Source organism: Dipodomys ordii, unplaced genomic scaffold (genome assembly GCF_000151885.1).
Source record: "Dipodomys ordii isolate 6190 unplaced genomic scaffold, Dord_2.0 Scaffold54, whole genome shotgun sequence".
Taxonomy (NCBI): domain Eukaryota; kingdom Metazoa; phylum Chordata; class Mammalia; order Rodentia; family Heteromyidae; genus Dipodomys; species Dipodomys ordii.
Window position 1 is genome coordinate 1,498,280 of NW_012267270.1, and position 27,603 is coordinate 1,525,882.

The following is a 27,603-nucleotide window of genomic DNA, read 5'->3' on the forward strand; positions in this document are numbered from 1 at the left end:
TGGCCCCACCCCCGACCAGGCTGGCCCCACCCCTGACCAGGCTGGCCCCACCCCCAACCTGGATGGCCCCACCCCCGACCAGGCTGGCCCCATCCCTGACCAGGCTGGCCCCACCCCTGACCTTGATGGCCCCACCCCCAACCAGGCTGGCCCCACCCCCTCAGCTTCCGAGGTAGGCCTCCATCCAGGGCACCCAGGATGTGTCTGGGACCTCAGACGGAAGCAGTGTGCAGGAGGAGAGGGTGTTGATTCAGATACCAGTTCTTCACCTCATCAGAGGTGGCGGGGTAGGGGAGGAAGAGGGGGCGGGCCAGGTGGGCAGGCAGGACCAGGGGGCAGGGGCCTCTGGGGTTCTCATTTTGCTCTGTGGACTCTGAGCTCAGAAGGTCACAGCGACCTTCAAGACTGGGCTTTGAACCAAGTTCAGTTGGGTCCCCAGACCGGTGTGGTCAGGTGCCCCCCCTCACCCTCCCCGCTCCCGCTGTCCACCATGCGGGGGCCCTCACTGGCAGGAGATGGCTGGGGCCAGCGCAGGACGCAGGGTCCACGCTGTCAGGTTTGGGGGGAGGGACCGGCTTTGGGAGCACACGATGGGCTGACCCCAAGGCGGGCAGAAGTGGGTGTCACCACCCACCGGTCCCCCAGAGGAGGACAGCAGGCTCAAGACCCTTCAGGTGGGCAGCTACTCAGAGGAAGAGTCTCAAGGTGGCTGACTGAAGCCCTGGCTTCTGGCAGTGGGGCGGTCCGCATCCACCATAAAGAGGCCCAGGAAGCCTGGCCCACGGCGGCCACAGGGCCAGGGAGGGCACAGTGGTGCCAGGCTGCATGGGCCTAGAGAAGGGCCCGAAGCCCCCGCCCGCCCCGCTCCTGTCTCCTGCCCCATCCTGGCTGCCCGCCTGGCCTGCTCGGTCTCTAACAGCCCCCGAGGACTTTCCCTCTCAACCACACCGCCAAACCACTCAGCCCCGGGAGGCTGCGGTCTGTCCTCACTGCTGGCTAGCGGGGGGGAGGAGGGGGGACAGTGGGGACCACAGAGACCGCCGTCTGCATCCTGGGCTGTGGGGGAGGGCATGGGGGAGGGCTCACCCGCGTGGCCTGCGCGTGGTGGTGTTGCTCGGGACCCCCAGCCTCCCCTCCGCCTGCCCAGACCCCCAAGATGGATGTGACGCCCCGCTGGCTGGCCCTGGCTGGCGGTCACCGGCACGTTCCCTCCCAGGACCCTGCACTGTCCCCGCTGGGGGCCGTCTCTGCGGCGCCCTGTCTGCTCCTGCCCTGTGCAGGGCCCTCTCTGTGCCCCGTGTGCCTGGACTTGCTGCCTCCCCTCCCCCTCTGGGCCAGAGGCCTGCCCGGGGTGCTCCTGGTGCTTCTGGTCCTGGGGTCTCCACCTCTGGTGGCTCCATGCTGGGAGAGGCACTGGAGAAAACTGAAGCCTCCCCCTGTTCCCCTGCCTCCTTCCCCTTCCGGCTCCATCCCCGCAGCCTCTGATTCCCGGTGGGAGGCAGGCAGCCTCCAGCCTCCTCCTGCCCCTTCAGTGGCCACCCCAGAAGGGCCCGGGCAGGGTGACAGTTGTCTCTGGGGTCATGTTCTGCACCTATTCCTCCAGCCCACCCCCATGTGCTTAGGCGGGGGGGGGTAGGGGTGGGGAGGGGTGATTGGCAGAGGGACCCCGCACACTAGTAGGAGATGAGACTTTGGCAGGTGGCAGTGAAGTGGGGGGTTCAGATTTCTTTCCTTTAAAGGGGAAAACAAGGGGCCGAGAGACCTTGTTGCAGGGTGGGGGGGACACACCATCCTTGTTCCCCCAACAAGCCATCAGATGGCTCTGATGTGGCCGAAGTGCTGAGGGAGGGGGCCCTCCCCCTCCCCCCAGTCCCCCAGGTCCCCCTGCCACGGCCCGGCCGCCCCCCTCCTGCCCGCCGCCCGCTCACCCAGCCTGCCGATCGGCAGCACAGGATGACGCCCGGGCCGCGCCGGGCGCTCTGTGGGCTCGTCAGATGACTGTGGGGGCCCCACGCTCCCTGGCGTGGAGGAGGAGGCGTGGGGCTGCGCACCGGTCCTGGATCCCCGCGCCCGTTCTGCCTGCCCCTGTCCCAGGAGCCGCCCTCCCCGCCTGCCCGCCTGCCTGCCTGCCTGCCTGCCCGCCCGCCTGCCGACAGCTCCTGCGTGCACGGAGCAGCAGCGGAGGGAGCTGGGCTTCTTTTTCCATCCCTCCAAGAGAAAAACAAAGCTTCCACCGCCTCGGTTCTCCTCTGGCTGATTCCATTTGCGTCCCTGGAAGATGCGTCTGGCCGAGGCGGGCCGGGGCAGCTCCGTCGCCACCCCGCCGCCGCTGCTGCCACCGCCGCCACCACCGGGGCTACTTACTTTCTTCTTGGAGCTGGGCGGCGTTGCCCTGGCCGGCCCCCGGGCGCCCTGAGCGGCCCGCCCGCCCGCAGGCCCTCCGGCATGCGCCGGTCCTTCCCCCGGCTGGCTCCCCCCCTCCACATCCCATTGTGCCCCGCTCCCCCATCCTGCTAGCCCCCCACCCCCACCCCAGCTCCTCCCGCACCTCTCCCTGCCACCCAGGCTCCTCCATGCTGCCTGGATCCGGCGAGCGGCGTGATTAATTGGCTATGAGGATGAACCTCCCCGGTGGAGGAGCAGCCGCCGTAATGATGACGGGTTACAATAATGGTCGTTATCCCCGGAATTCTCCCTACAGTGACTGCATCATCGAGGAGAAGACGGTGGTCCTGCAGAAGAAAGACAATGAGGGCTTCGGGTTTGTGCTCCGGGGGGCGAAAGGTAAGCGCGGCCGGGCGCCCGCGTGCGTGTGTGTGTGTGTGTGTGTGCCCGTGTGTGCCCGCATGTGCCCCTGGTCCTGTGTGCCTGTATGAAGCATGTTCCCAGCTTGGAGATAAACGTGAAGCGGCATTTTCCTGGGGCCACTTGGTTGCTAGACAACCGTGATCTCTCGCATCCTGCCTTTCTCAGGAAGCACTGGGGCTTCCTTTCAGCATATTTTCTTAATTTTCGATCCACAATATTGCCCAGAACAGGCTCATGCTCTCCTCTCTGCCCTCTCTCTCTCTTGCTCTTTCTCCCCCCACTTCTTTTAATCATGGAGTTAATCCGTCCATGTCTTACGCTTTAGTCTGACCACACTGTGGCTGCCTTCAGAGCGCAGACACCAGAATCTCCAGCCTGGAGTTGGGGGTGCCCCGCTCTGGGAGGGGGGCTTCAGCCCAGGGAGGCCAGCGCCCACGTGGCTCTCTGTAAGGTGACTTTGCAGAGGTGTGCCGAGCCGGTGGCACACACCCAGTGGGCTGCGCGATGGGGGCTTGGGGTCCGGGTGGTGGGTCCGGGGGCTTCCCTGGCCAATGAAAACAAAATGGCATCGCCCCCGTGAGAGGGAGACACTGCCCCGTGGGCGCCGACCGGCCATGTGGAAGTCCCACCTCAGAGCTGTTGGGCCGCGTCGGGCCCTGCCCTTGCTATGAGATGGATGGCCTCCTGCCTGCCCGAGCTCCGGCCGTCCGGAGCGATCTGCCCAGAGGGAGAGGGGAGCTCGGCCCCCCCCGGACGTGCCCACGTCTGCCTGTGTGCCCGGCTCTCCCTCCCCACCTGGGCATCTTTGCCTCTCCCACCCACCCCCGGTCCTCACGACTGCCAGGAAGTCCCACCTTGCCCTAGAGTTGTACTTGAAGCCATGTGGGCCTGGAACCGAGCCTGGCTCTGCCGAGGAGCGGAAGTCCAGCCCCCACCCCCCTTCAGGCTGGGCCTGGGAGCGTGTGGCCGCAGGAAGCGGGTCCCCCACCCCCTCCACCCCCCACACAGCCAGAGCTCAGAGCAGACCCCAGACGCGCGGCCACCCACCGGGTCAGCCTTCTGCTCCAGCCATGTTCCCAGTCCAGTCTCCTGGGCCGCGGCTCCGCGTGGAGTTTCTCCAGCTCCCTGTGGTATGAGCAGGAACTTTTCCATTTTTAGAACTGAAAAAATGTTTAGTCACCGATGCTTTTAAAGAAAATGACAGGCATGCAGACCTGTTCCACAGAGCACATTGTCCTGGGGTTGGGCGGGGAGGCCGAGGGGCATGCGGGGGGGATGGCCCTGCGCACGGCTGGCCACGCCGCTCAGGGAGAGCCAGCGGGACCACTGCCTCCAGCAGGAGGTGTGGGGCCGCCTCCTCCAGGGGTCCTGTGGGGTGAGGAGGGGGACAGCCGACCTGGAAAACACCTCTGTCTCCTTGTCTCCCCAGCCGACACCCCTATCGAGGAGTTCACGCCGACGCCGGCCTTCCCGGCACTGCAGTACCTGGAGTCTGTAGATGAGGGCGGGGTGGCGTGGCAAGCCGGACTGAGGACCGGGGACTTCCTGATCGAGGTAGGACACGCGCGTTCCTGGTCATCCTGCCCACGCGGCTGGGAAGGCGCGGTTGTGGCAGCCACGCCACAGGTTTAGGGGTGTCGGAGGGACTCTGGGTGTCTCAGCCCCTGTGGCTGCCCGTGGCCCTGGTGTTTCGGAGTGTCTGTGAGCCTCTGGCTGTAAGTCTTAGGAAGGAGAAAATGTGCATGGAACTTGGCAGTCCGTCCCAAAGCAGAAGGGTCGGAGGAGACGTGGCTCGGCTGGCGGGCTGGTTGGGGGGAGAGGGATCCGTGGATGTGTTTGTCTTGGCTCTACAAGTGACACCAGGGGTCGTTTCCTGTCCCTGCGGCCACCGCGCGTATGAGGGGTTCCACTCCCGTGGCACATCTGGAGGTTCGCCGTCAGGCAGGTTCAGAGTTGTTCTGGTCTTGCGGGGCGAAGGCACATGTGACCCTCTGGAAATCGGAAGAAGGCAGGAGTGTGCTGGAGATGGGAAAAGATCCCGAGCAGCCCTGTGTCCTGCGGGGGCCCCACCCCCTGCACCTACCCCGATGTGTGTCCGGGCAGTAAAGGAGGGGACCACATCTGACCTTGCAGAGCTGGACCTGGAAGCCATTTCTGCCCATGGTGCCCAGTGATCCTTCAGCTGGGGCCTGGTTTGGGATTCCAGGGGCATTTCCCCAGATTTGTAAGGGTGATGGACATGCAAGGGGAGCCCCCCCCCAATGTGGGGGAGAGTGAGCCGGGCAAGGGGAGGCGGTGTGGTCTCACTGTGTCTCCTACTGTTTGCTGGAAGACGCATCCAGGTGATTCTTGACCAAGGTGAAGCCTGGGTTGGGTGAGCCCGGAGCTACTTGGAGTTGTTGTCTGTTGGAACTGTGGGGTGCAGACCTGGAGTGGCAGAGCAGGGGGGTGGGGCGCCCCCCTGCAGCTCTGCCGGTGAACTGGGTTTGTAACCCTCATGCAAATGTAGAGGTGGGGTGTGAATCATCTCCAGTAGGATGCGATTGTGATGGAGATCCCTTTCTTGTGTGTGTGTGTGTGTGTGTGTGAGACAGGCAGGCAGGCAGACAGGCAGACAGACAGACAGACACGGCCTGAATGGGAGGCCTATGGATGACAGGGAAGGAAGTCCACTAGGTAGAAACAGGTTGGTGCTGGCTCTTGGTCTTCAATAATAAATGACAGCGGTGGATGTTAAAATCTCTCTCCTCCCCTGGTGCTGGGCATATTGAGTTGTTTTTGGGTAAAACGATTCAATGAAACAAGTGCGGACCACCGAGGCACCATGCCCGGTGGGGGCCATGCTCCCCGGGCACGGGGCGGGTAGATGTCGGTGCCCTCATCTGGGCTGGGCTGGTGGAGGAGCCACACTCTCCTGTCTCACTAAATCCTCAAGAAAACGTAAAGCGTCAAGAGTTCCCTCCTTTAGCCACTAGCCTACAGAAGTGCTTGCCTTCAGGGCACAGGTACTTTATTTGGGGGACCTCTGCAGTCCAGCAGTGGCCCCAAGATGCATTAGATGGTGGTGACACGGAGCTGCCCGTGGCCCAAGAGAGGGCCACGCCCTCCGGAGCAGCCGTCCTACTGGGCTGTGCGTTGACAGGGAGCAGGTCCACCCGGACAGACAGACGGACTCCCAGGGGACCCGGCTGCTCCCGTCCACCTCCCAGCTGCCTCTGGGGACTCAGAACTTCTCCACTCGGTGCTTGGATCGAACACTGAGAATCCCTGTTGAGTTATTTTCCTAGCAATGAGTTTTGCTGCTGGAATATTAAAATCATTTCTGGCCTAACCGGGGTGTGTGTTTCAAGCAGGCGATCTCTCTCTCTCTCTCTCTCTCTCTCTCTGCATTTTCAATGAACCGTGGCAACCATGAAGGATCACTTGAAACATCTCACGTGTCCCCTCAGTGAGTCTTCATGTGCCCCGGGCCTAGTCAGAGTCTGTGTGGTTTCGAGCTCCCCGTGAGGTGCGGTCTCTGTGCAGAAAGCCACTCGAGAGCCAGCATGTGGTCCCCACCCACCCCTGTGCCTCGTGGCCAGCCTTCCTCTCTGCTGTTTGAAAGACCCTGGGAAGCGTGTCAGCCTGTTTCCTCCCAGGGCACACGCTGCAGCTTGCTCCTTTGGGCCAGGTGAACATTGGCAGAAGTGAACATTGGCTGTAAAAGTCATCATGGACATCAGTGTCTTTTTGTTGTTGTTGGTGGTGGTCATGGGGCTTGAACTCTGGGTCTGGGCGCTGTCCCTCAGCTCTTCAGCTCAGGGCAAGTGCTCTATCACTGGAGCCACAGCACCACTTCCTGTTTTCTGGTGGTTCATTAGAGATAAGTCTCACGACTTTCCTGCCTGGGCTGGCTTTGAACCGTGATCTTCAGATCTCGGCCCTCTGAGTAGCTAGGATGACAGGCATGAGCCACTGGCGCCCAGCACCATCTTTACAAGTTTTTCCATCTCTGACATTGTCCCGGTGTCCGGAAGATGGTGCCTGTCCCATCACACAGGCTTCCGGTCGGATTTTTCTAGGGTGGAAGTTTGTTCTGTGGACCACACCTTCCCCCACCACAGTCCAGAGCTTTGAGTGAAGTTTCCTGCAGATGTGTCTTCAGATTGGCGAGAGATTGGAGGGGTGCTGGCGGTGTGGGGGCAGGGGCTGGCTGGGCTCCTGGGCCCTGTGGGTGAGGGACACTGGCCATCGGGGCTCTGGGCCCACAGGCCACCGTCCACCCCCCCGCCAAGGGGATCGGCTCCCAGGATGTGGAAGTCCATGGGTTCAAATCCCTTCTGTAAAGCATCACTGCGTTTGCAAAGGGTCTGGGGCACATCCTCCCGAGAGCTTACTGACATACAACATGTAGCGTGCGCGCGGTGTGTGTGAATGGCGGTAGTGCTGCTCAGCTGAGGGAGATGACCAGCAACAGCATCTGAGCGTGCTGAGCGCAGCCCGGTGGGTCGTGGCTGCTTGGAGGCTGGCTTCTCTTTTATTTTCATATTCTTTCCCTCTGTGATGTTGGGTTGGGTCAGGTGGAGCTTCCCCATTGGAGAGGCAGCGGCTGGGGGCGGGGGCGTGGGGGCAGGGGCGGGGCCACTGGAGCAGGGATAGCCTTCCTGTCTGTTCCACTTTGCATACACGTGAGTCCCCGCCCACCAGGCACAGGAAGGCCCTCCTCCCCTCCCCCCCCCGTCTGGGGGGGAGGGGAGGAGGCGTGGCTACAGGAGCTGGTCAGGAGGGGAAATGGAGGCAATCCAAGGCAGAAGCAACTCCAGGGTCGGCCTGCTGCTGAGGGCTTCTCCCGTGTCTGGCCACGCGGTCCTGGTCAGGCCATGGAGATGGGGCTGGGCAGGTAGAGGTCATTTCTGAATCTGCCATGCTCCGTGGGCAGCTCCAGAGTGAGCGCTGGCCAGGAGCCGGCTGTTGCTCCACTGGGCTCACCACTGGCCTTGGCCTGTGAGACAGACTGGCCATCAGCTGCCCCAGGCCTCCATGACACAGGTGGGCGGCGGTGGTGCTCAGACCCGAGCCCAGCTGCCATCTGAAATCTCTTAATTTGGCACTCTGATGAGAACTCCTAAACAGAAGCAGAAGTGGAATCCCTCTCCTGCTCGGGAAGTTCTTTCTCCTGCAGATTCCCCAGGTAGAAGTGTGGTTTGCTTTTCCTTGCGTTACTTTGATAAACTACGATGTCCTGTGTCTTGAGGCTTGCCTGCGGCGGCAGCAGAACACTCGTCCGGTGCTGGGCCCTGGGTTCATCCCAGGGATGGCGGGAAAAGAACAGGGAAGGGAAGGGGGAATAGCCAGCAAGGCAGAGCAGCACAGGCCCACACGGGGCAGGGCAGGTGGAGCGGGACACCCAAAAGGCCCAGGTCCTTCCTCGGAGCTGCTGGGCGTGTGTGCCCGCACGCTGTGCTGTCCGTCCATTCAACAGCCCGATCACGCGACCTCTGCTGTCCACCCATCTTACGAGGAGGAGGCCAAGGCAGAGACGCCAAATCACTTGCCAGGCCGCGTCTACCGTGCGGCTGGGCCGGACTCAGGCTCCCTCACTCCATCACCTCACACCTGGCCCAGAGAGCAGCCAGACACTCAGATGCCCGAGTGCTGCACCCGGCGCAGGGTAACGTGCCAACTTGTGTTTTCAAATTAGCACTTTGTTTTAAATTACTCTACTTGTTGGGGGTGAGGACTCACCTCATACTAGGTGAAAGAATACATTATCGTAACTCTATGGCAAGTGGTGTGACACTAGGTAACAAGAGCCGGAAGACCTGACATGGAGGGTTCCACCCTAAGGGAACCTTCCAGAAACAAGCAGAGACCACAGTGCAATAAAATAGAGAAATGGAGAATGACTCCCGAGCAGCAGGCATCGGCATTAAAATTGCTCCTGCAACAGATTGTGTGTGTGTCTGTCTGTCTGTCTGTCTGTGTATCCATGTGTCTGTGTCCCTGTGTGTCCATGCATGCACCAGTACTGGAGCTTGAACTCAGGGCCTGGGCCCTGAACCTTAGCTTTTTTTTTTTCTCAAGGTTGGTGCTCTACCACTTTAGCCACAGCTACACTTGTGACTTTGTGCTGGTTAATTGAAAATAAAAATCTCAGAGACTGGGCTGGGAAGGTAGCTTAGTGGTAGAGTGTTTGCCTAGCATGCATAAAGCTCTGGGTTCTAGTCCTCAGTACCACATGCATAGAAAAAGCCAGAAGTGGAGCTGCCACTCAAGTGGTAGAGTGCTAGCCTTGAGGAAAAGAAGAAAAAGCAGCTCAGGGACAGTACCCAGGCCTTGAGTTCAAGCCCCAGGACTGGCAATAATATAAATAAATAAATAAACAAATCTCAGAGACTTCCCAGCCCAGGCTGGCTTTGAATTGGGATCTCAGACCTTACCCTCCTGAGTAGCAGGGATTACAGGCATGAGTACCAGCACCCACCACAGCAAAGACAGGGAGGCTCAGGGGACATAGTTACCCGCAGGAACATGGTGTCACACGAATCTTCTTCCCCTGACCTTTCTGTGTGCCTTGGACCGTCTGCAGTGTCAGTTTGTATCCGTTGTTCACTTTGTAGATAGACAAATATTTCCTCGAAGCCAGCTATCTGGCCCAGGGGCATGGCACCCGTGCCTCCAGGCTGTGGCCCCGTTCCCTGAGGGAGGAGGCTTTCCTGGGTGATAATTGTCTTCCTGGGGCCTCAACGCAGGGCCGCACACGGGCCCCCATGGTTCTAGTGATTGCTTTCATACCCCTGAAGTGGCCGATCTCATGTTTGTGTTAATTTCCCTAAATAGGTTTTCCCTGGCAATTAAAGGGGGTTGCAATACCCTTCATCCCTGAGAACCAGCTCCGGTGCTAATTACTTTTCCCTCATAGTAGACACTTGTGACACAGATGCCTAGGACGGGTTTTGTCATCTCGGTCTGTACTGAAGTGAGGGCGTGGAGGGGGGCCCCGCGTTCTCCGGGGTCCTTCCCAGGCCGCTCCCAGCTCTCAGGGCTCACGGCGGAGTGGACTCAGAGCCCTGACGCCCAGCCTGGCTGGGGTGGTGGCACGCCCTCCCTCCAGCCCCCATCCGGGTCAGCGATGCCTGCAGGAGAGTGAAGAAGACCGGTCGGTCCTCATCAGCCTTTGGGGTGGGCTGCCGTTGGTCACCCCTTGCTGTGTGGGGCTCCGCTTCCCACGGGCAGAATGCACAGTTCGGGGACCAAATCGCCTAAGAGGAGCCGAGGGCCCCCCAGCTTTCACCACGAACACAGAGGGGAGGCAGGGCCCGCCGGGGTCACACGCAGCCACCGTTTGTCATTGATTGTCATCTTGTCCTGCGGTGTCCTGGGGGGGGCCTGGCCTCGGACAGATCATTGATCTGAGCCAATAATGAGTTCTAACGGTGACAGGCGATGGTGACTTCTGTCACTGTTTCGACACACGCCCACCAGGCGTCCGGCGCATCCAGGCAGCGCTTGCTGCGGAGGGCATTCTTGCGTGGCGTCTTCGCGTGTGAGGGGCATCGGCGGGCACCGACTGGCACCTGCTCCTCTCGAGCCCCGGAGGCCACAAGCAGGTCCGCCTCCTCACCTGGCTTTGAGCTGTGCTCCCAGACATCCATGCCTTGTACAAGGCTGTTTTGGTACAGGTCTGGCTTTTCCATAATCTTGGAGTTTCCCTTCTCCTATGAGGCCTGGCCCAGGACCATGGCCAGGGCCTTCGGTGGCATTCCCGGGCCCGGGCCCTGTCCATCCGGGCGTCAGCTACGCTTCATGGCTGACTGTTTATCTGCTTGCCCTTTAAGACAAGCACGAGGGGCCATCCCATGTCCTGCCGGCGTCCCCAGTGGCCAATCTACAGCTCTGCCCACCTCGCCACCCCAGTCACACTTCTGTAGGTATTTAATTCAGTAGTGGAAGGCTAAATACCAGTGGATCACCAGGGTCGGATCCTTCACATGGGGTCCTGGCTGGTTTTGATGGTCATCGCCGTGGTTGGATGGCCCTGGCTCTTCACCTGGGGTCCTGGCTGGTTTTGTTGGTCATCGCTATGGTTGGATGGCCCTGGCTCTGCTCCCTGAGGCCCTCCCCCGGCCCCTCGCCCCCAGGCTCTAACACCGGGGTCCCATCCCTTCAGTCTTTGCTCCAGGGGTTGGAAGGAGCCCCTGCTCAGAGGGGCGGCGCTGGGCATGTGAGTGGCAGATCCCTTTCTCCACCCGGGGAGAATCGTTCCTCCGTCCCGCATGTAGAGTGAGAACAGTCAGGGAGACCACGCAGGGTCCGCCGAGAGTGGACATGGATTGCTTAGTGATGTCAGCGATGGCAGATCCCAAGTCTTGGCTCGTTTACTGTGAGGTTCTAATTTGAAGCATCAGTGATTTCAATTTCAGGCTAAAAAAAGATTCCAAATCACTTCAGGGGACCGTGGCTGCTGTGCCCCGGCTACGTGGGCCGGGCAGATGGCAGCACCCGGGTTGGGAGATGAAGAGGAGCCTCGGTCAAGGGCACAGGCCGGGCAGCGTGGCCCGGGCTGGAATCCACACTCTGCCTCTTCTGAACATGTGAACTGGGCCACCTTGCCCGTTCCCCTTCTGATCTCTCAATGAAAAGGTGCTGGAAGCACAGTCTGGGCTTTGTGAGTTCTCAGGGAGCTCCGTGTCCAGGAGCCACACAGCAGGATGTGGTGAGTGAAGGCCAGTAGAAGCCAGGGAGAGCTGGTGAGGAGGGGGATGTCAGGAGCACTCAGCACGGAGCTGGGGAGGGGCCTGAGGCCAGCAGAGCCCCAGCGCTCAGCTGGGAGGTAAGGACAGCTGGAGTGGGCTGGGACCGCAGGGGTGCAGCTGGCCCGGGCCCAGCCCAAGCAGGCGAGCTCTGTCCAGCGTGCTGAAGCCCTCTGCTCATTGGCTCTGTCCAGGGTGCTGAGATCGCCGGGCTCCAGCTTTTTGCCCAGTGTATGAGAAACTCTGGGCGATGGTTCTGTCCGAGGTGCTGAAATCCCTGGTTGCTGGGTCTAGCCAGGTGCTGAAATCCTAAGTGCTGGGTCTGTCTAGGTGCTAAAATCCCTGGGCATGGAGTCTGCCTGGGTTCTGAAATGCCAGAGAGCTAAGTCTGTCTGAATGCTGAAATCCCTGGGTGCTGGGTCTGCCTGGGTGCCGAATCCCTGGATGCTGGGTGGAGCCTCCTCCAGCCTGCCCCCACCTCCTCCCCTGCACTCCCGCCCATCTGGGTGTCCTGGCTCATTACTTCATGACAGTGCTGATCACCATGGAGGGAATCTCCTCCCTGAGGGTGTCTGAGGGCAGACATGGCCCAGCACCTGCAGCCTCTGGGCAGGGAACTTCTCAGAGAGGCTTCTGCGGGCGCTCTGCGGGTCCTGACTGGCGTCAGGTACCCCTCCTGGGTGGGGCAGCTGGCCCACACCTGTCTCCCGGGGCAGGGCCTCTCTCTCCGGGCACACCAGCTCCCAGTGCAGCGCCTGGGAGTGTGTTCCATCATGGACACTCAGATGTTGGTGACCCCATCTTGCAGATGAGGAAACTGAGTCCCAGAGCATCCAGGCTGCCTGCCAGGGTACAGCAGGGACTGTCTCCTGCGCTGTGTCCGATGGTGTTCGGGGCAAGTCCTGGCTCAGCAGGAAGCATCCTTCAGGTGTGATTTTATTTTGCATAATGGAGTTTGAACTCAAGGTCTGACACTGGCCACAGGGGCCCTCCACCACTGAGCCAGGCTTCCAGTCCTCTTTGCTTTGATTATTTTTCAAATAGGGTCTTGCTTTTTTAATCCCCTCTTATTTTTTATAAGCCCAGGCAGACAAGGACCACAATCCTCCTATTCACACTTCTTCTATCGCTTGGACGACAGGCACACATTGACACACACAAAGCTTTTGAATGGAGATGGGGCCTGGCTAACTTTGCCCAGGCTGGCCTCAAATTGCAATCCTTCGGAGCTCTTCCTCCTGAGTAGCTGGGATGATAGGCAGGAGCCACCATGCTTGGCGTGTGAATGCATCTCCACCGGTTCTGAGAGCCAAGCCCAGGCTCCTCAGGAGGCCCGAAGAAGGCAGGTGAGCCAACGCCTCCACACTGGAAGTTTCTGGCATAGAGTTCTCTCCGCCATCCTTCCCCCTCCCCCCACCTGCCTCACATCCACATGGCGGCTTGTGTAGGCTTGGCTTGGCTCTGTCCGCAGTGCCCTGTGTAGGGAGAGCTTCACAACACGCACGGTTAGATTGCAGTAAACCAAGGGTCTTTCATGGGCAGTTTGTCAGCCTGGGAATCAGGGGGTGTGCGTGCCGACACGATCAGAGTTGGGACAAGAGGGGAGGGAGGGCCGCGGGAGCCATGCCATTCCCACAAGACCAGGCCCCACGGGCAAGCTCTGCACTGCCCGCTGCCCTGGGCCTTGGCTCCTGGGACAAATCCTTCTGTGCACTTCTCCTGAGCCCTGTCCGTCCATCGGGACCGGCAGGCTGGGTCGTCGGAGCCATTACAGTTGTGGGTGCTGCTGTTTGTGTTGGGAGACGCCAGGCCAGGGTCCCGCCCCCCGGGAGCTCTCCCCATGGGACCTGCCGTGGTGTGCCCAGACGCACCTTCCCACTGGTGGCACATGTCAGAGGCTGGGCTGGCCGGTGCTGGCCTGCTGCCCGTATCCCCAGTGCCCACATGGGACTTAGAGACGGGGTGGGGTGGAAGCTGGAGATAAAGGTAGGAAGGGGACGGGCATTCCCTGAGCTGACCAGAGCCCCACATAGCAAACCGCCAGGACCTAGTGCTGCCGCTGTGCCTGGGCACCGGGTCAGGCCCATTCCCCGGCCCATCCCCCCACAGATGCCTGGCTTACCTCCGCTTGCCTGACACCCGGCACCACTCTTAGCTGACCCCATGTGTCCCCCAGTTCCAAGTACTGGCTCATTTCACCCTCTCCAGACACCAGTCCCCCATTCTCAGATGAGGAAACTGAGGCTCGGATTGGTTAAGACATGAGGCTCTGAGCCACATAGCTCTGGTGTGGCTGAGCTGCGAATCCAAGCTGAGCCATGCCGAGCGCCATACAGCCATACACGTTACCCAGGTTCCGCCCAGCAGCTGAGAGGCTCAGCCCTGCTGCTCGCTCTCCCTGCTCCTGGGCTCCCAGCCTGCCGCGGGCTCACAGTTCCAGGAGACATTGCTGTCCGAGTCTGATCCTCGCCTCAGGCTACCTTCTTGGCTTGGCGCCGGCCTCCTGGCTGGTCCAGGGGCACAGCCCGCCTCAAGCCTGCGCATCCTTCCTTCCGCCTGGAGCACCCTTTCCCCTGCACTCACTGTGGCTCCTCCTCTACTGCCTCCTTTCCTCCAGTGTGCCCTGGCCACCTGGCCTGCGTGGCACAGCTACCCGGGCAGGGGGTACCTGGGGTCACAGGTTAGCACTTGCTGAGTTCAGGTAACACACGGGGCTTGTCAGTTAGTGAGCCTGGTCAGAGCCTGAGGCCACGGGCGGAGGGAGAGGCCTTCATCTCCCACCCTGGGTCACCCCAGCCCCGGAAGAGCAGAGTTGGTCCTTGTCAATCAGGTGGATGACACATGAACGTCCTGAGCACAGGCACCGTGGTGGCACCAGCCAGTCCGAGGGAGGAGGCCGGAGCTGGCCCGCCCCTCTGCCCTGTGCTTGCCCCCGCTCCTCTGGACCCGAGCTCTTTCCCAGGGGAGGGGAGGGCCGGAGGGGAGGGATGAATGGGTTTGGAAGGGGCCACCCTCTGCCTTGTCTGGAAACACAGCCTGGTTTCGGCCTCGCTGCGCGTCTTGCTGCAGGCGTGCCCTGTGTGCCGGGGAGCCGCGCGGTCGCTGGACTCCACACCTCTGATTTTCATAGGCCTGAGCACACAGCTGTGACAAGCCAGACAGAAGAGCGGGTCTTGATTGCCCCCGTACCGTGTAGGAACCAGGTGTGGCCCTGGGGACGGGCAAGGGCCCACCGCGCTTTGAAGGCCTTCACGTATCTCTCCCCGCCTCCTGCTCCCGGCCGGGCTGGGTGAGTCGGGCCGAGGCCGGGCCCTGTTCTCCGGGCCCTGGGAAGCCTGCCTGTGAGCCTGTGGTGCACAGTGACCTCAGGAGCCCAGCTCGCCTGGCAGAGTCACGTCCCTCGATTACCACCCAGGCCCGGACTTGGCTCTGATGCTCAAGGAGACAAATGTCCAGGAATCCACACCTCCCGTGGCCATTTATGAGAGCACCAGGCAAAGCATTTAGTGTTAATGAAGTGTAGAAAGTAGTCCATTCGTCCACCCGGTGTCCACCCTTCCACCCATCTGCCCAGCCACCCATCCTTCCACTCATCCCTCTACCCATTTACCCACACTACTACCCACCCTTCCATCCATCGACTCACCCATCCATCCATCCATCCACCTATCCATCATCCATTTATCCAGTCTTTCCACCCATCCTTCTATTTTATTTACTTGCTGAAGAGGAGAAGGTCTTAGAAAATCAGTGCAATGTCTTTTGTGATCCTTCTCTAGAGACAAGGAGAAAGAGATGGAGGAAAGAAAGGGACTTTGCGATCCAGGAGAGAAAAGCAGGCAGGCACAGACAAGCCTGAAGATGTACACGGCGTGGACTGTGGAGCTTCAGTGGGAGGGGAAGGAGACGGGGGAGGGGGGAGGAGGGGAGAGGGAGTCCTGTGCTTCCAGTTGGGTCCCCATTAGCAGTGGGAGCACATCACATCAAAGGCTGGGTGCTGTTCCCCCATGTGCTTCCTGGACATCTTGATTCTTGGGCAGCTCCCCCAGGCAGGGACCAGGCCTTGGGGGATGATCACATCCCTCAGGGCTCGAGCTCCCCAGACGTGTGTGCAGATGCCTCTGTGTGGAGCAAGGTGTGGCGCCGAGAGCCAGCCCCGCGTGCCATGGAGCACGGAGCCCGACTCCCGCATAGCCCAGGACCCGGCACCCAAGCCCAGCGCTCAGCGCAGTGTTGTCAAAGTGGAACACGGAATGAAGCTGGAACCGGGGTCCTGGAGGGATGTGGGGAGCAGTCCAGGCAGGGGCAGCCCTGGGGGCCTGTGTATGGGGGCATCCGAAGGCCTGGAGCTGGGGACGCTGGCTGGGTGTGGCAGTGGCTGGAACACGGCTGGGAAGTAAAGCCCTCCCCCTGCTGCACAGCACGCACGTGGACGTGTCGTGTCCTGCCGGGAAGTGACACCATCCTGCCCGCCAGAGATTCACCATCACCTGGGAGAGCAGAGCGCTCTGTCTCTGTGGTGGCCTTTACTGGGAGGCGGCTGGGGCCACAGAGTGCTAATAATAATAATAACAGCACTTGAGCAGTTGCTCTGCCAGCTGAGTGCCGTGGCCAGGATCGTCCCCTTCCCCAGTCCCAGAGCGCCGCCGGCACCGACAGCAGCCAGAGGCAACGGAGCCTGAGGGGTTGGACATCGGGAGATGGAGATGGGGGTGTTGGGGCGGGATTCAAACCCACACGCAGCTCCTGGTGCACAGTTCTTGGATGCTGCGTTCTTCCTCCTGGGGCAGGGAGAGTGCCAGGGCTTGTGTGGGGATGGTGACGGCTCCGTGTCGTGGGGACGGTGTGGATGGTGACGGCTCCATGTCGCCTGGACGCTGTGGATGGTGACGGCTCCGTGTCACCTGGACGGTGTGGATGGTGACGACTCCATGTCACCGAGATGGTGTGGATGGTGACGGCTCCATGTCATGTGGACGGTGTGGACGGTGACGGCTCCATGTCACTGAGATGGTGTGGGTGGTGACGGCTCCGTGTCACCGAGATGGTGTGGATGGTGACGGCTCCATGTCATGTGGACGGTGTGGATGGTGACGGCTCCATGTCACTGAGATGGTGTGGGTGGTGACGGCTCCATGTCACCGAGATGGTGTGGATGGTGACGGCTCCATGTCATGTGGATGGTGTGGGTGGTGACGGCTCCATGTCGCCTGGACGCTGTGGATGGTGACGGCTCCGTGTCACATGGACGGTGTGGATGGTGACGGCTCCGTATCGCATGGACGGTGTGGATGGTGACGGCTCCGTGTCACGGAGATGGTGTGGATGGTGACGGCTCTGTGTTGCGTGGATGGTGTGGACGGTGATGGCTCCGTGTGGTGTGGACGGTGATGGCTCCGTGTCACATGGACGGTGTGGATGGTGACGGCTCCGTGTTGCAGGGACGGTGTGGATGGTGATGGCTCCGTGTCACGTGGATGGTGTGGACAGTGACGGCTCCGTGTCATGTGGACAGTGTGGATGGTGACAGCTCCGTGTTGCAGGGATGGTGTGGATGGTGACGGCTCCATGTCACATGGATGGTGGGGATAGTGACAGCTCAGTGTCGCATGGACGGTGTGGATGGTGATGGCGCCGTGTCACGGAGATGGTGTGGATGGTGACAGCTCCGTGTTGCAGGGATGGTGTGGACGGTGATGGCTCCGTGTGGTGTGGATGGTGACGGCTCCGTGTCACGTGGATGGTGTGGATGGTGACGGCTCCGTGTCACGTGGATGGTGTGGATGGTGATGGCTTTATGTCGCATAGATGGTGTGGACAGTGACGGCTCCGTGTCACGTGGACGGTGTGGATGCGGTGTGGATGGTGACGGCTCCGTGTCACGTGGACGGTGTGGATGGTGACGGCTCCGTGTCACGTGGACGGTGTGGATGGTGACGGCTCCGTGTCGCAGGGATGGTGAGGATGGTGACGGCTCCGTGTCATGTGGACGGTGTGGTGATGGCTCTGTGTCACAGGGACAGTGATGGCTTTGTGTCCTGTGGTTGGTGACTGCTTTGGAATTTTTTTCTTTTTGTCAGTCATGGGGCTTGAACTCAGGGCCTGGACACTGTCCCTCAGCTCTTCAGCTCAAGGCTAGCGCTCCCCACTTGAGCCACAGCACCACTTCTGGTTTTCTGGTGGTCTATTGGAGATCTGAGTCTCATGGACTTTTCTGCCTGGGCTGGCTTTGAGCAGTGATCCTCAGATCTCAGCCTCCTGAGTAGCTAGGATGACAGGTGTGAGCTCCCAGTGCCCAGCTGCTTTAGAATTTCAGCGAGTGCTGAGGTGTGTCAGCCACCGCGGTGGGTCCCTTGCAGAACAGGACAAAGGCCCTGAATTACGCCCCTTGCACCACACCAAAATAATCAGGGCACAGCGTTGCTGAGCATTCATATCCTGGCTACAAGCCGGCCTGAGGCAAGGAGATCCCCTGAGCTCAGGAGAGCCTGAGAAGCAGCGAGACCCTGTCTCCAAATACCAGTGGTCATCATCTAATTTGAGCTGAGAGGAACGCAGCGTGCTGGGGAGAGGATATTTTTTTTGGGGGGTCCGGTCATGGAGCTTGAACTCTGGGCCTGGGCGCTGTCCCTCAGCTCTTCAGCTCAAGGCTAGCGCTCTACCACTTGAGCCACAGCACCACTCCCGGCTTTTTTGTTTTTGCTCATGTGGTGCTGAGGAATCGAACCCAGGGCCTTGAGCATGCAAGGCAAGCGCTCTACCACTGAGCCACCTTCCCAGCCCCGGGAGAGGATATTTTTATGTGTACAGATTTTTTGTTGTTGTTGGTCGTGGGGCTGGAACTCAGGGCCTGGGCGCTGTCCCTGAGCTCTTTTTGCTTAAGACCAGTGCTACCACGTTAAGCCACAGCACCACTAGACTAGGGATTGAACTCAGGGTCTTGCTCTAGCTAGGCAGGTGCTCTACCCCCTGAGCCTTGCCTACAGTGTTTCTGTTTTTCAAGTAGAAAAACTTAGTGCTACTGTTTTTAGTTTGTTTTCCAAGTAGAAAACCTAACTTCATTTGTTTCTTACTAACTTTGTCCAAGCTGACCCTTAACTGTGATCCTCCCATCTCCCAGCTAGCAGGGATTACAGGCGTCAGCTACCACACCCAGCCCCCTCCACGTCTCCTCTCCTCTCTAACACCAGGACCTTCCTGTTAGGCCTGGGGCGCTCCGTGGCTGGAAGCCAGGTGTGCGACACCTCCTGCCCCAGATGTGAGGAGCCGCGCCTGTGCCTCCCGCTCTGTGCCAGCCTCTCCGTCTGGGTCTTTTGCACACGCTGCTCAGGGCTGCCTGCAGGCTGGGCCCTGAGTGGAGCACGGGTTGTGTGGAGATTCATGGCTCTCCCGTTGCAGAAAGCATCTCCTGCACACAGTGACCCCAAGCAAGTTAAATCCACGGAAGCCCACGGGTGAGCGGATGCACAGGGCCCCAGTGTCGGTGCAGGCTGCTGGGCAGTCGCCACATTGCAATAGGTTGGGGCTGATTTTAAGGTCTGCAGAGATAGCCAGGCACCGGTGGCTCATGCCTGTAATTCTAGCTACTCAGGAGGCTGAGATCTGAGGACCCTGGTTCAAAGCCAGCCCAGGCAGGAAAGTCTGAGATTATTATCTCTGATTAACCACAAAAAAAAAAACAGAAATGGAGCTGTGGCTCAAGTGGTAGAGTGCTAGCCTTGAGTGAAAAAGCTCAGAGACAGAGCCCAGGCTCTGAGTTCAAGCCCCAGTACAAGCACAAAACCAAACAAATGAAAAGTTTAGTTTGATCCATCATCCGCGCCGCCTCTTGTTCCTGTGATCTCTTGGGGAGCACAGACATAGGTGAATGTTTTGGGAGGCTCTGCACCTTTAAATGTTGGGGTCAGCTTAGAGGGAGCGCAGCCCAGGGGACTCAGCTCTTCTGCAAAGAAACTTTTTCTTTCTGTAGCTGTGTCCTGTGTCTCATTAAAAGTAAATAAGCATTTGCCGGACACCAGTGGCTCACACCTGTGATCCTCGCAACTCAAGAGGCTGCGATCTGGAGGAGTGCAGTTCAAAGCCGGGCCAGGGAGAAAAGTCTGTAAGATTCCATCTCCATTTGTCCAGCAAAAAGCTGGGCTGGACAGGTGACTCAAGTGGTAGAGCATCAGCCAGGAGCAAGCAAACGAGTGTAAGCCCTGTGGGGGTGCGGGGGGTCATCTCTCCCACCTCAGAGGTCAGCCCTGTTGCTTCCTGGCCCCACAGCAAGCAGAACCGTCACGTGTGTGTGTGTGTGTGTGTGTGTGTGTGTGTGTGTGTGTGTGCGTGCGTGTGTGAGCAGTCCCCCAGGACATCACCGTGTCACCCACAGTTACGGCCCAGTGGCTGTAATCCGGCAGGAACTCAACGTTCAAAGCCCCAGGGGTGCTGTCAGCCGGGATGTCTGTGTCAGGCCTGACAGCAGCTCCTGAGCACAGGGCTGAGCTTGGGCACACGGGGGAGGAGTGGGGGTGGCGTCTGGGGTGACAAGAAGCACCTGTGACAGGCCAGCTCCCGCCCCTGTCCATCCTGCCCTCCCCCAGGAGCTCCCCAGAAGAGCCTGAGTTAGTCACCCAGGACAGTCGGGCACGGAGGGCCTCAGGGCCCGGAGAGAGGGGCCCTTCATTCCTAGCCAAGCCCAGAGCGGGTCAGGGACCCCCACGTGCTCCTGGGGCCAGGGAGACGGAACCTCACACGTGTCGAACCCGCCGCTATTGGCGCCGCAGACGCTGATACAAACCAGCCCAGGCCTAAGATGGCTGCTGGGGCAGAGGTTTACTCCCCGCCCCTCCTCCGAGCCGTGACTCGGACTCCGCGCCTCCCTCCTCAGCCTGCGTGTCCAGGTTGCTCCGCCGTTGCGGCTGGCTGGCGGGAAAGCCACCACGTCCCTCTCCTGCTCACATTCCGTGGCTGGAGCTCGTGTGGTGGCCAGTCCCCTAGCAGGAGGCTGTGTCCAGAAGGCAGGCAAACGGCCTGCGGTGGACTGGAGGCCTTGTTCCAGATCTTCGGAGAGCCAGGGCCCTGGCAGGAAAGGCACACGGTAGAAAGACCTCCCATGGAGTGTGTAGCTCGGCGGCTGTGTTTTTTGCGGTAGAGGGGGTTCAGCTCAAGGCCTTCCCTTGCTAGGCGGGTGCTTTTCTGCTTCTGTGGGGTCCCCAACCTTTTTTTTATTTATTTTTATTTTTATTTTTGGGTCCGGTCGTGGGTCCTGAACTCTGGGCCGGGGCGCTGTCCCTCAGCTCTTCAGCTCAAGGCTAGCGCTCTACCACTTGAGCCACAGTGCCACTTCCGGCTTTTTTGTTTTTGCTTATGTGGTGCTGAGGAATCGAACCCAGGGCCTCAGGCATGAAGGCAAGCACTTTAACCACTGAGCCACCTTCCCAGCCCCCCAACCTTTTTTGATGTGAGTTGACTTTTCATATGGGATCCCCGACTTTGCCAACCCCGGCCGCAGTCTGTGATCTGCCCTGTTACAGATGAGGAAACGGAGACTTTGAGATGGAGCCACCTGCAGAGGCTCCGAGCTCAGCCTGAGGTTGGCCCTGGAAGCCCCGCACTGCGCCCCTCTGAGCGCGTTCTCTGGGGCTCCGGCTGGGGCAGAGCCTGGGCCTGGCTCCCGGCCGCCCTCCACGGAGCAGAGGCGCAGCTGTGACCCGGGCACCCTAACGGACGCTGGCACATGGGTCGCACATGCGGTCCACCGGCTCTCGGTCCTGGCTGAAGGGTCGGCTGTGTCCTCCCCCGGGCTTCGGAGGCGGGCGCCCGGCCTCTTCCTCTCCCTTCTGCTCTGGTCTCCGTCCTCCTTGGGTGTCTGTATTTCCTATACTGGGTCCCGGGTCTCAATGTCCCTCCGCCCGCGCCTTGTGAGAGGCCGGGCCTCCCTGTGCCCAGACGCCCGGCCTCCCATGTCTGAGTTTCCAGTCCTGGGTGCCCAGCCTCCTTCACCCCTGACCTTCCTAACTCCGGATGCTGGGATCTCTGCTGAGAGGTCGGGGCTGGGGGCGGGGGCCGGGGAAGGGGGAGGGGACTAGGGCAGAGCCCCAGGGGAGAGCCAGGGACTGGGGAGGCCTTTGAGGCCAGGCCTGGTGCTGGGCCCCATGAGCCGTGCTTGTGTCCTGGGCTGGCCAAGCCCCCACGCCTGCCTCACTCCCACCCACGTGCCGTGAGAAGCGGCCAGAGATCTGCTCAGAAAAGGCCACTCAGCCCCTCCTGCCCTCGATCTGCCCAGAGCCAGCACCCAGGGGCGATGAGCCCCGGGGTGGGGGGGCGGCAGGGGGAGCCCGCCCGGCCAGCTGGGGCCGCGGTGCCCAGCCCCTCTGAGCAAAACCCAGGAAGCTCTGTCACTGCACGTGTTGATGATTACTGAGGTTTTTGTGTTTATTCTGTATTACTGGACAAGAACCTCCCCATGGCATAAGTAAAACAGGGCCACCTGCCTCTTCCCCCCAGCTTAGGCTGCATCTGCCCGGGATCAGCAGAGGTCCCTGCCTGCCTCCTGTTGGTTTCAGTGGGGGGAGAGGTGGCGGGGGGAGGGGCAGCCCCGGCCAGCAGGGCGCAGCTGGGCGTGCGGCGCGTCCCAGCACCCGCTCCAGGAGCTGCCCTCCCTGCCGGTGGCCATGGCCCCGCTCGGGGCCAGCCCGCTCCCCCTGGACGGCGGAGTCCATGAGCTCTGGCTCTGAGCAATTCAGCCATGATTAGTACATTTACCAGGGACCAACTCCTTTCCAGGAGGAAATTAGCCCCAGATTGCTGTGTGCTTTTTAGCCCAGTCCGGGCTGCCAGCCGGCCTGGCAGCCTCCGGCTGGGCAGGAAGTGAACCGCTGGGAAGGGCCGGGGAGGTGCGCAGAGGCCCTGGGTGCGGCAGGCTGCGCGGGCCGGCGGGCAGGGGCGGTGGTGGGAGCCACCGACCCGGCTCAAGGCTGGCTGGGCACCCGGCCGAGCTGCCTGTGGACTGTACCGAGTTTGGGGGTTCAGGAGTGAGGGTCTGTTTTGCAAAGTTGCCTGGAGAGGGAGGCTACAGCAAACCCATGTTGCTCAGGCTGAGATGATGGGGCTCCGCGAGCCAGGGCCCAGCCTCCTCTTGCAGGGTTGCTGCCCCCCCGCCCCACACCCCAACCTCCTTGCCCTCTGCACCCCACACTGCACCCATCTTCACGCTTGCTGAGTCCTCCCCGTGGATCTTCTAAGCACCATTCCCTGAGCTGCTCTTCCTGGGCCTCTCCTGGCCTCGGGCCACAAGGTGTTCTGGAGCTTGCCACTGTCCGAGTGGGAGTGAGTGGACGGGGCGGGGTGAGTGGACGCGGGCGGGGTGAGTGGACGCGGGGCGGGGTGAGTGGACGGGGGCGGGGTGAGTGGATGCGGGTGGGGTGGGTGGACGCGGGTGGGGTGCCTCTGCCCCTCCTCGTCTCTGAATGGGAGGGCCGCACACCGGGCTCCGGCTCCTGTGTCCCGCGCCCCCGGGCGTCTGTCCCGCACATGTCTGCGTCCTCGGGGGAGGCAGCAGAAACGGAGGCAAGGCCCTGCCTTCTAGAGGGAGTGCTGAGGGGCCGGAAGCCAGCGAGGCCCTGGCAGGTCCCACCCTGGGGCGGGAGTGTGCACACACCCTGCCCACACGCCTGACACACGCGTACATGGCCCGTACAGGCACACGCACCGCACTGCACACGCCAGCGTGCCTGCACTCACACAGGTGTGCACCCACACGTAAATACACACCCCATACACACACCTGCCCACAGGTTAACAGACTACAGAACGGCCATCCCTCCTGACCCGCAAAGACCTTCGTCCTGGGCCTGTGCACACAGCCTGTCCGGGAAGCGGTGAAGCCTGACTCTCAGCGACCACCCACGCCTTCGTAGGGAAAGTGGGGGAGATGTGACACCAGAGTGGGGTCCCCTGGCCTTGGGAGCCGAAGCTACCCGCAGATTCGTAGCTGGGGTGGCCGGGTGGGGGGCGGGGCCATGTTCAGGGGCGGGGCTCAGGGATGGGGTGAGGGGCGTGGTGGGGGCGGGGCCAGGGGCGGGGCCGCCTCCCCAGGGCCTCCGCTGACCCTGTGGGTCTCCCTTGTTCAGGACCCCAGGACTCGCGCTCACGCAGGGAGGCCACTGAGCGTAGCCATGTGAGCTCCTCACTGGAACCTGGGGGGCGCACGGCAGTGAACACTGGTGCCACTCAGAAAGGCCTCTGGATTTCTGGAATATTCCAGGAGGGGCAGGAAGGCTGGGAGGAGGGCAGGTCTCTCTTGCCCTGGCCCTCACCCTCCAGTGCTCATCCTGGTGACAAGGAAGGGGGCAACTGAGGGCCGCCCTGGGTTTTGAACTCAGGGCTTCTTGGTTGCTAGACAGCCACTCGGTAACCAAGCCTGCTTCCAGCCCTGCTTTTGATATGGAGCCTTGGGGGGAGGGGCTCAGTGTATGCCTGGACCACAGTCCACCCATTTTCGACTTCTGGTCATGACTGGGGTCACAGGCCAGGCCACATGCCCAGTTTTCTCCATTGAGACGGTCTCATGGACTTTTCTGCCCTGGCTGACCTGGGACTGTGATCTGGTCTCAGCCTCCTGCATAACTAGAATGGTAAGTATGAGCCACCATGCCTAGCCGTCCTTTGAGACAGGGACTCTAGAACCTTTCTGCTGGGCTGGCCTCAAACCACAATCCTCCCATTCTTAGCCTCCCAAGCTGAGCACCAGGCTCAGCTTAACCATTTTTAAGTGCAGTGGGATTCTGTATATTTACACTGTTGGGTGGTCATCACCAGCATCCTTTTCCGAGCTTTCTCATTTTGTGAAATTAAAACTGTCTCCTTTGGGCTGGGAAGGTGGTTCAGTGGTAGAGCGCTTGCCTTGCATGCTCGAGGCCCTGGGTTCGATTCCTCAGCACCACATAAGCAAAAAGAAAAAAGCCGGAAGTGGCGCTGTGGCTCAAGTGGTAGAGCGCTAGCCTGGAGCTGAAGAGCTGAGGGACAGCGCCCAGGCCCAGAGTTCAGGCCCCATGACTGGACCCAAAAAAAAAAAAACTGTCTCCTTTAAACATTGGTTCCCTAGGTCCTGGTGGCCACCAGCACCCCATCCTCCTCTGTGTGTCTGTGGATCTGCCCTGTGTGAGGGGTTGGTTTTGCCCGACGCAGCACCATGCAGAGTCGTTCTAATGTGTGTCTGAGCGTCATTGCTGTCTAAGGCTGGGCTCTTCCCTGTGTTATGCGGCCTGATGTGTTCGCCCATCACAAGCCCTCCCTTGGTGCTCAGTTTGTGTGTGTGTGTGTGTTGGTACTAAGGCTTGATCTCAGGGATTTTCACTCTGGCTCGGTTTTTTTTCTACTCAAAGCTAGCATACTACCACTTGAGCCACAGCTCTACTTCCCACTTTTTTGGTGCTTCATTGGAGGTAAGGGTCTCATGGACTTTCCTATCCAGGCTGACTTTGACTGCAATCCTCAGATCGCACCCTCCTGAGTCCCTAGCATGGCAGGCAGGAGCCACGGCACCCCGCAGATTCCTTTCTGTTTCTCTGTGAAGAGGCCCCATTGTGGGGTCTTTCAGTGACCGCTGCCCTGCCCTCTGCTGGCCCGAGCCCCAGGCCAGGGCTCCACATCCCCCCAACCCTCGCCCGCGCTTGTTTCCTGCATCATTTTGGCCTCTCGTGGTCATTTGGGTTTGAGTTTCCCTAGCGATCGGGGACTTGGAGCTTCACTCAGTGTGTGTGCTTCCCATCCGTGCGTCTTTGGAGAAGTCGTTTGAATCCGATCTTTGGTGGTGGTCATGGCATGAGTTGTTCTCGCAGATGACTGATTTGCAGACCTTTTCTCTGTGTCCTGTGTCTCCAGGTTCCCCCACCCCCGTGCGCTGTCTGGGCACCACACCCGCCCCCCTGCCCCCCCTCCCACCTGGACCTATCACCTTGCAATCGGGCTCTTACACACACTAGGGGTAAATCACAATGGATGCTGGGCGCAGATCACACTGTGTGCAGCTCACACCATGTGCAGATCACACAGTGAGCAGATCACACCATGTGCAGACCACACCACACATAGATCACACTGTGCTGTGTACAAATCACACTGTATGCTGTGAGCAGATCACACTGTGTGCAGCTCACACCATGTGCAGATCATACAGTGAGCAGATCACACCACATGTACATCACACTGTGTGTAGATCACACCACGCATAGATCACACTGTGCTGTGTGCAGATCACACAGTGTGTAAATCATTCTGTGTGTTGTGTGCAGCTCACATTGTGTACAGGTCATACCATGTGCAGATCACACAGTGAGCAGATCACACCATGTACAGATCACACCACACATAGATCACACTCTGCTGTGTGCAAATCACACTGGATAAATCACACTGTATGCTGTGAGCAGATCACACTGTGTGCAGCTCACACCATGTGCAGATCACACAATGAGCAGATCACACCACATGTATATCACACTGTGCAGGTCATACCATGTATAGATCACACTGTGATATGTGCAGTTCACACAATGTGCAGATCACACTGTGTGCTGTCTGCAGATCACACAGTAAGCAGATCACACAACGCATAAATCACACTGCTATGAGCAGATCACACTGTGTGCTATGAGATCACACTGTGTGCTATAAGCAGATCACACTGCTGTGTGTAGATCGTACTATGTGTAGCTCACACTGCTGTGAGCAGATCACACCACATGCACATCACACCACATGCACATAACACGATGCATAGATCACACTGTGATGTGAGAAGATCACACTGTGAGCAGATCACAATGTGTGCTGTGAGATCACATGGTATGCTGTGAGCAGATCACACAGTGAGCAGATCACACCACACGCATATCACACGATGCATAGATCACACTGTGCTATGAGAAGATCACACTGTGCTGTGAGATCACACTGTGTGCTGTGTGCAGATCACACAGTGAGCAGATCACACCACACATGGATCACACTGTGCTGTGAGATCACCCTGTGTGCTGATCACACAGTGAGCAGATCACACCACACATGGATCACACTGTGCTGTGTGCAAATCACACTGTGTGCAAATCATAGTGTGTGCTGTTTGCAGATCACACAGTGAGTAGATCACACCCCGTGCACATCACACTGTACAGATCACACCATGCATAGATCACACTGTGCTGTGTGCAGCTCATACCATGTGCAGATCACACTGTGTGCCGTGCTCCCTGTGGACAGGAGGTCTTGTGTTCATACTCATTGGAAGCTCCAGGTCCCCAAAGTTCTCCTTCTAAAGTAAAGGGAGCCAGGCACGGTGGCTCATGCCTGTATTCCTATCTACTCAGTATCTACTCAGGAGGCTGAGATCTAAGAATCAGGGTTTGAAGCCAGCCCAGGCAGAAAAGTCCCTAAGATTCTTATCCCCAATTAACCACAAAAACAGCCAGAAGTGGAGGAGTGGTTCGCATGGTTGAGCACCTGCCTTGAGCAAAAGAAAACCAAGCAAAACTGGGAGGTCCTGAGTTGAAGTCTCAGTACTGGCACAAGAAACAAAGGAAGAGGAAATCGCATTAGCTGATTTGTGTGTGGTTAAGGCCTGGGCTTTCCACAGCTGGCCACAGGGTTTGGGACACTGAGTCATGAGCCTGGGAGGCTGGGCCACTCTGGGAGGCCGGGCCACTCTGGGAGGCCCACTCTGGGAGGCCGAGAGACCGAGGCTGCCGCTTCCCAGGAAGGCTGTGCGGCACTGCCCCATGGCCCCAGCCCTCAGGGGCTGCCTGAGCTGTCCCCTGGTGACACCCTTCCACCCATCGGCTCTGCTGTCCACAGAGGACTGGAGGCCCCGAGCTTGGGCCCGGCCGCTGCTGGCAGGGCCTCTGTGAGTCACCCCCATCCTGAGCCTGGGCCTTGAGTGAGGTTCCTGTACTGTGGGAGGGAAATGACGACCAGACCCTGTGGTGTGGGGAGAGGAGGTGGCGGGAGGGCCCGAGGGAGCCCCAGGGGGCCCGGGGATGTTTCGGTTAGTTCAGCTCCAAGCAGGCTCCGCCCCAGCGTCAGC

The 27,603-nt window shown here is 59.9% G+C and overlaps 1 protein-coding gene across 2 annotated transcripts in view; it reads left to right on the forward strand.

Annotated features, from left to right (window-relative positions):
• Shank2 (SH3 and multiple ankyrin repeat domains 2) overlaps positions 1-27,603 on the forward strand; it is a 283,271-nt gene that overhangs the window by 181,088 nt on the left and 74,580 nt on the right. For both annotated transcript variants that reach the window (XM_013020959.1, XM_013020960.1), the window contains 2 exons: positions 2,702-2,784; positions 4,238-4,362. In XM_013020959.1, coding sequence (XP_012876413.1) covers positions 2,702-2,784; positions 4,238-4,362 — 208 coding nt within the window. The remainder of the gene's footprint in view (positions 1-2,701; positions 2,785-4,237; positions 4,363-27,603) is intronic.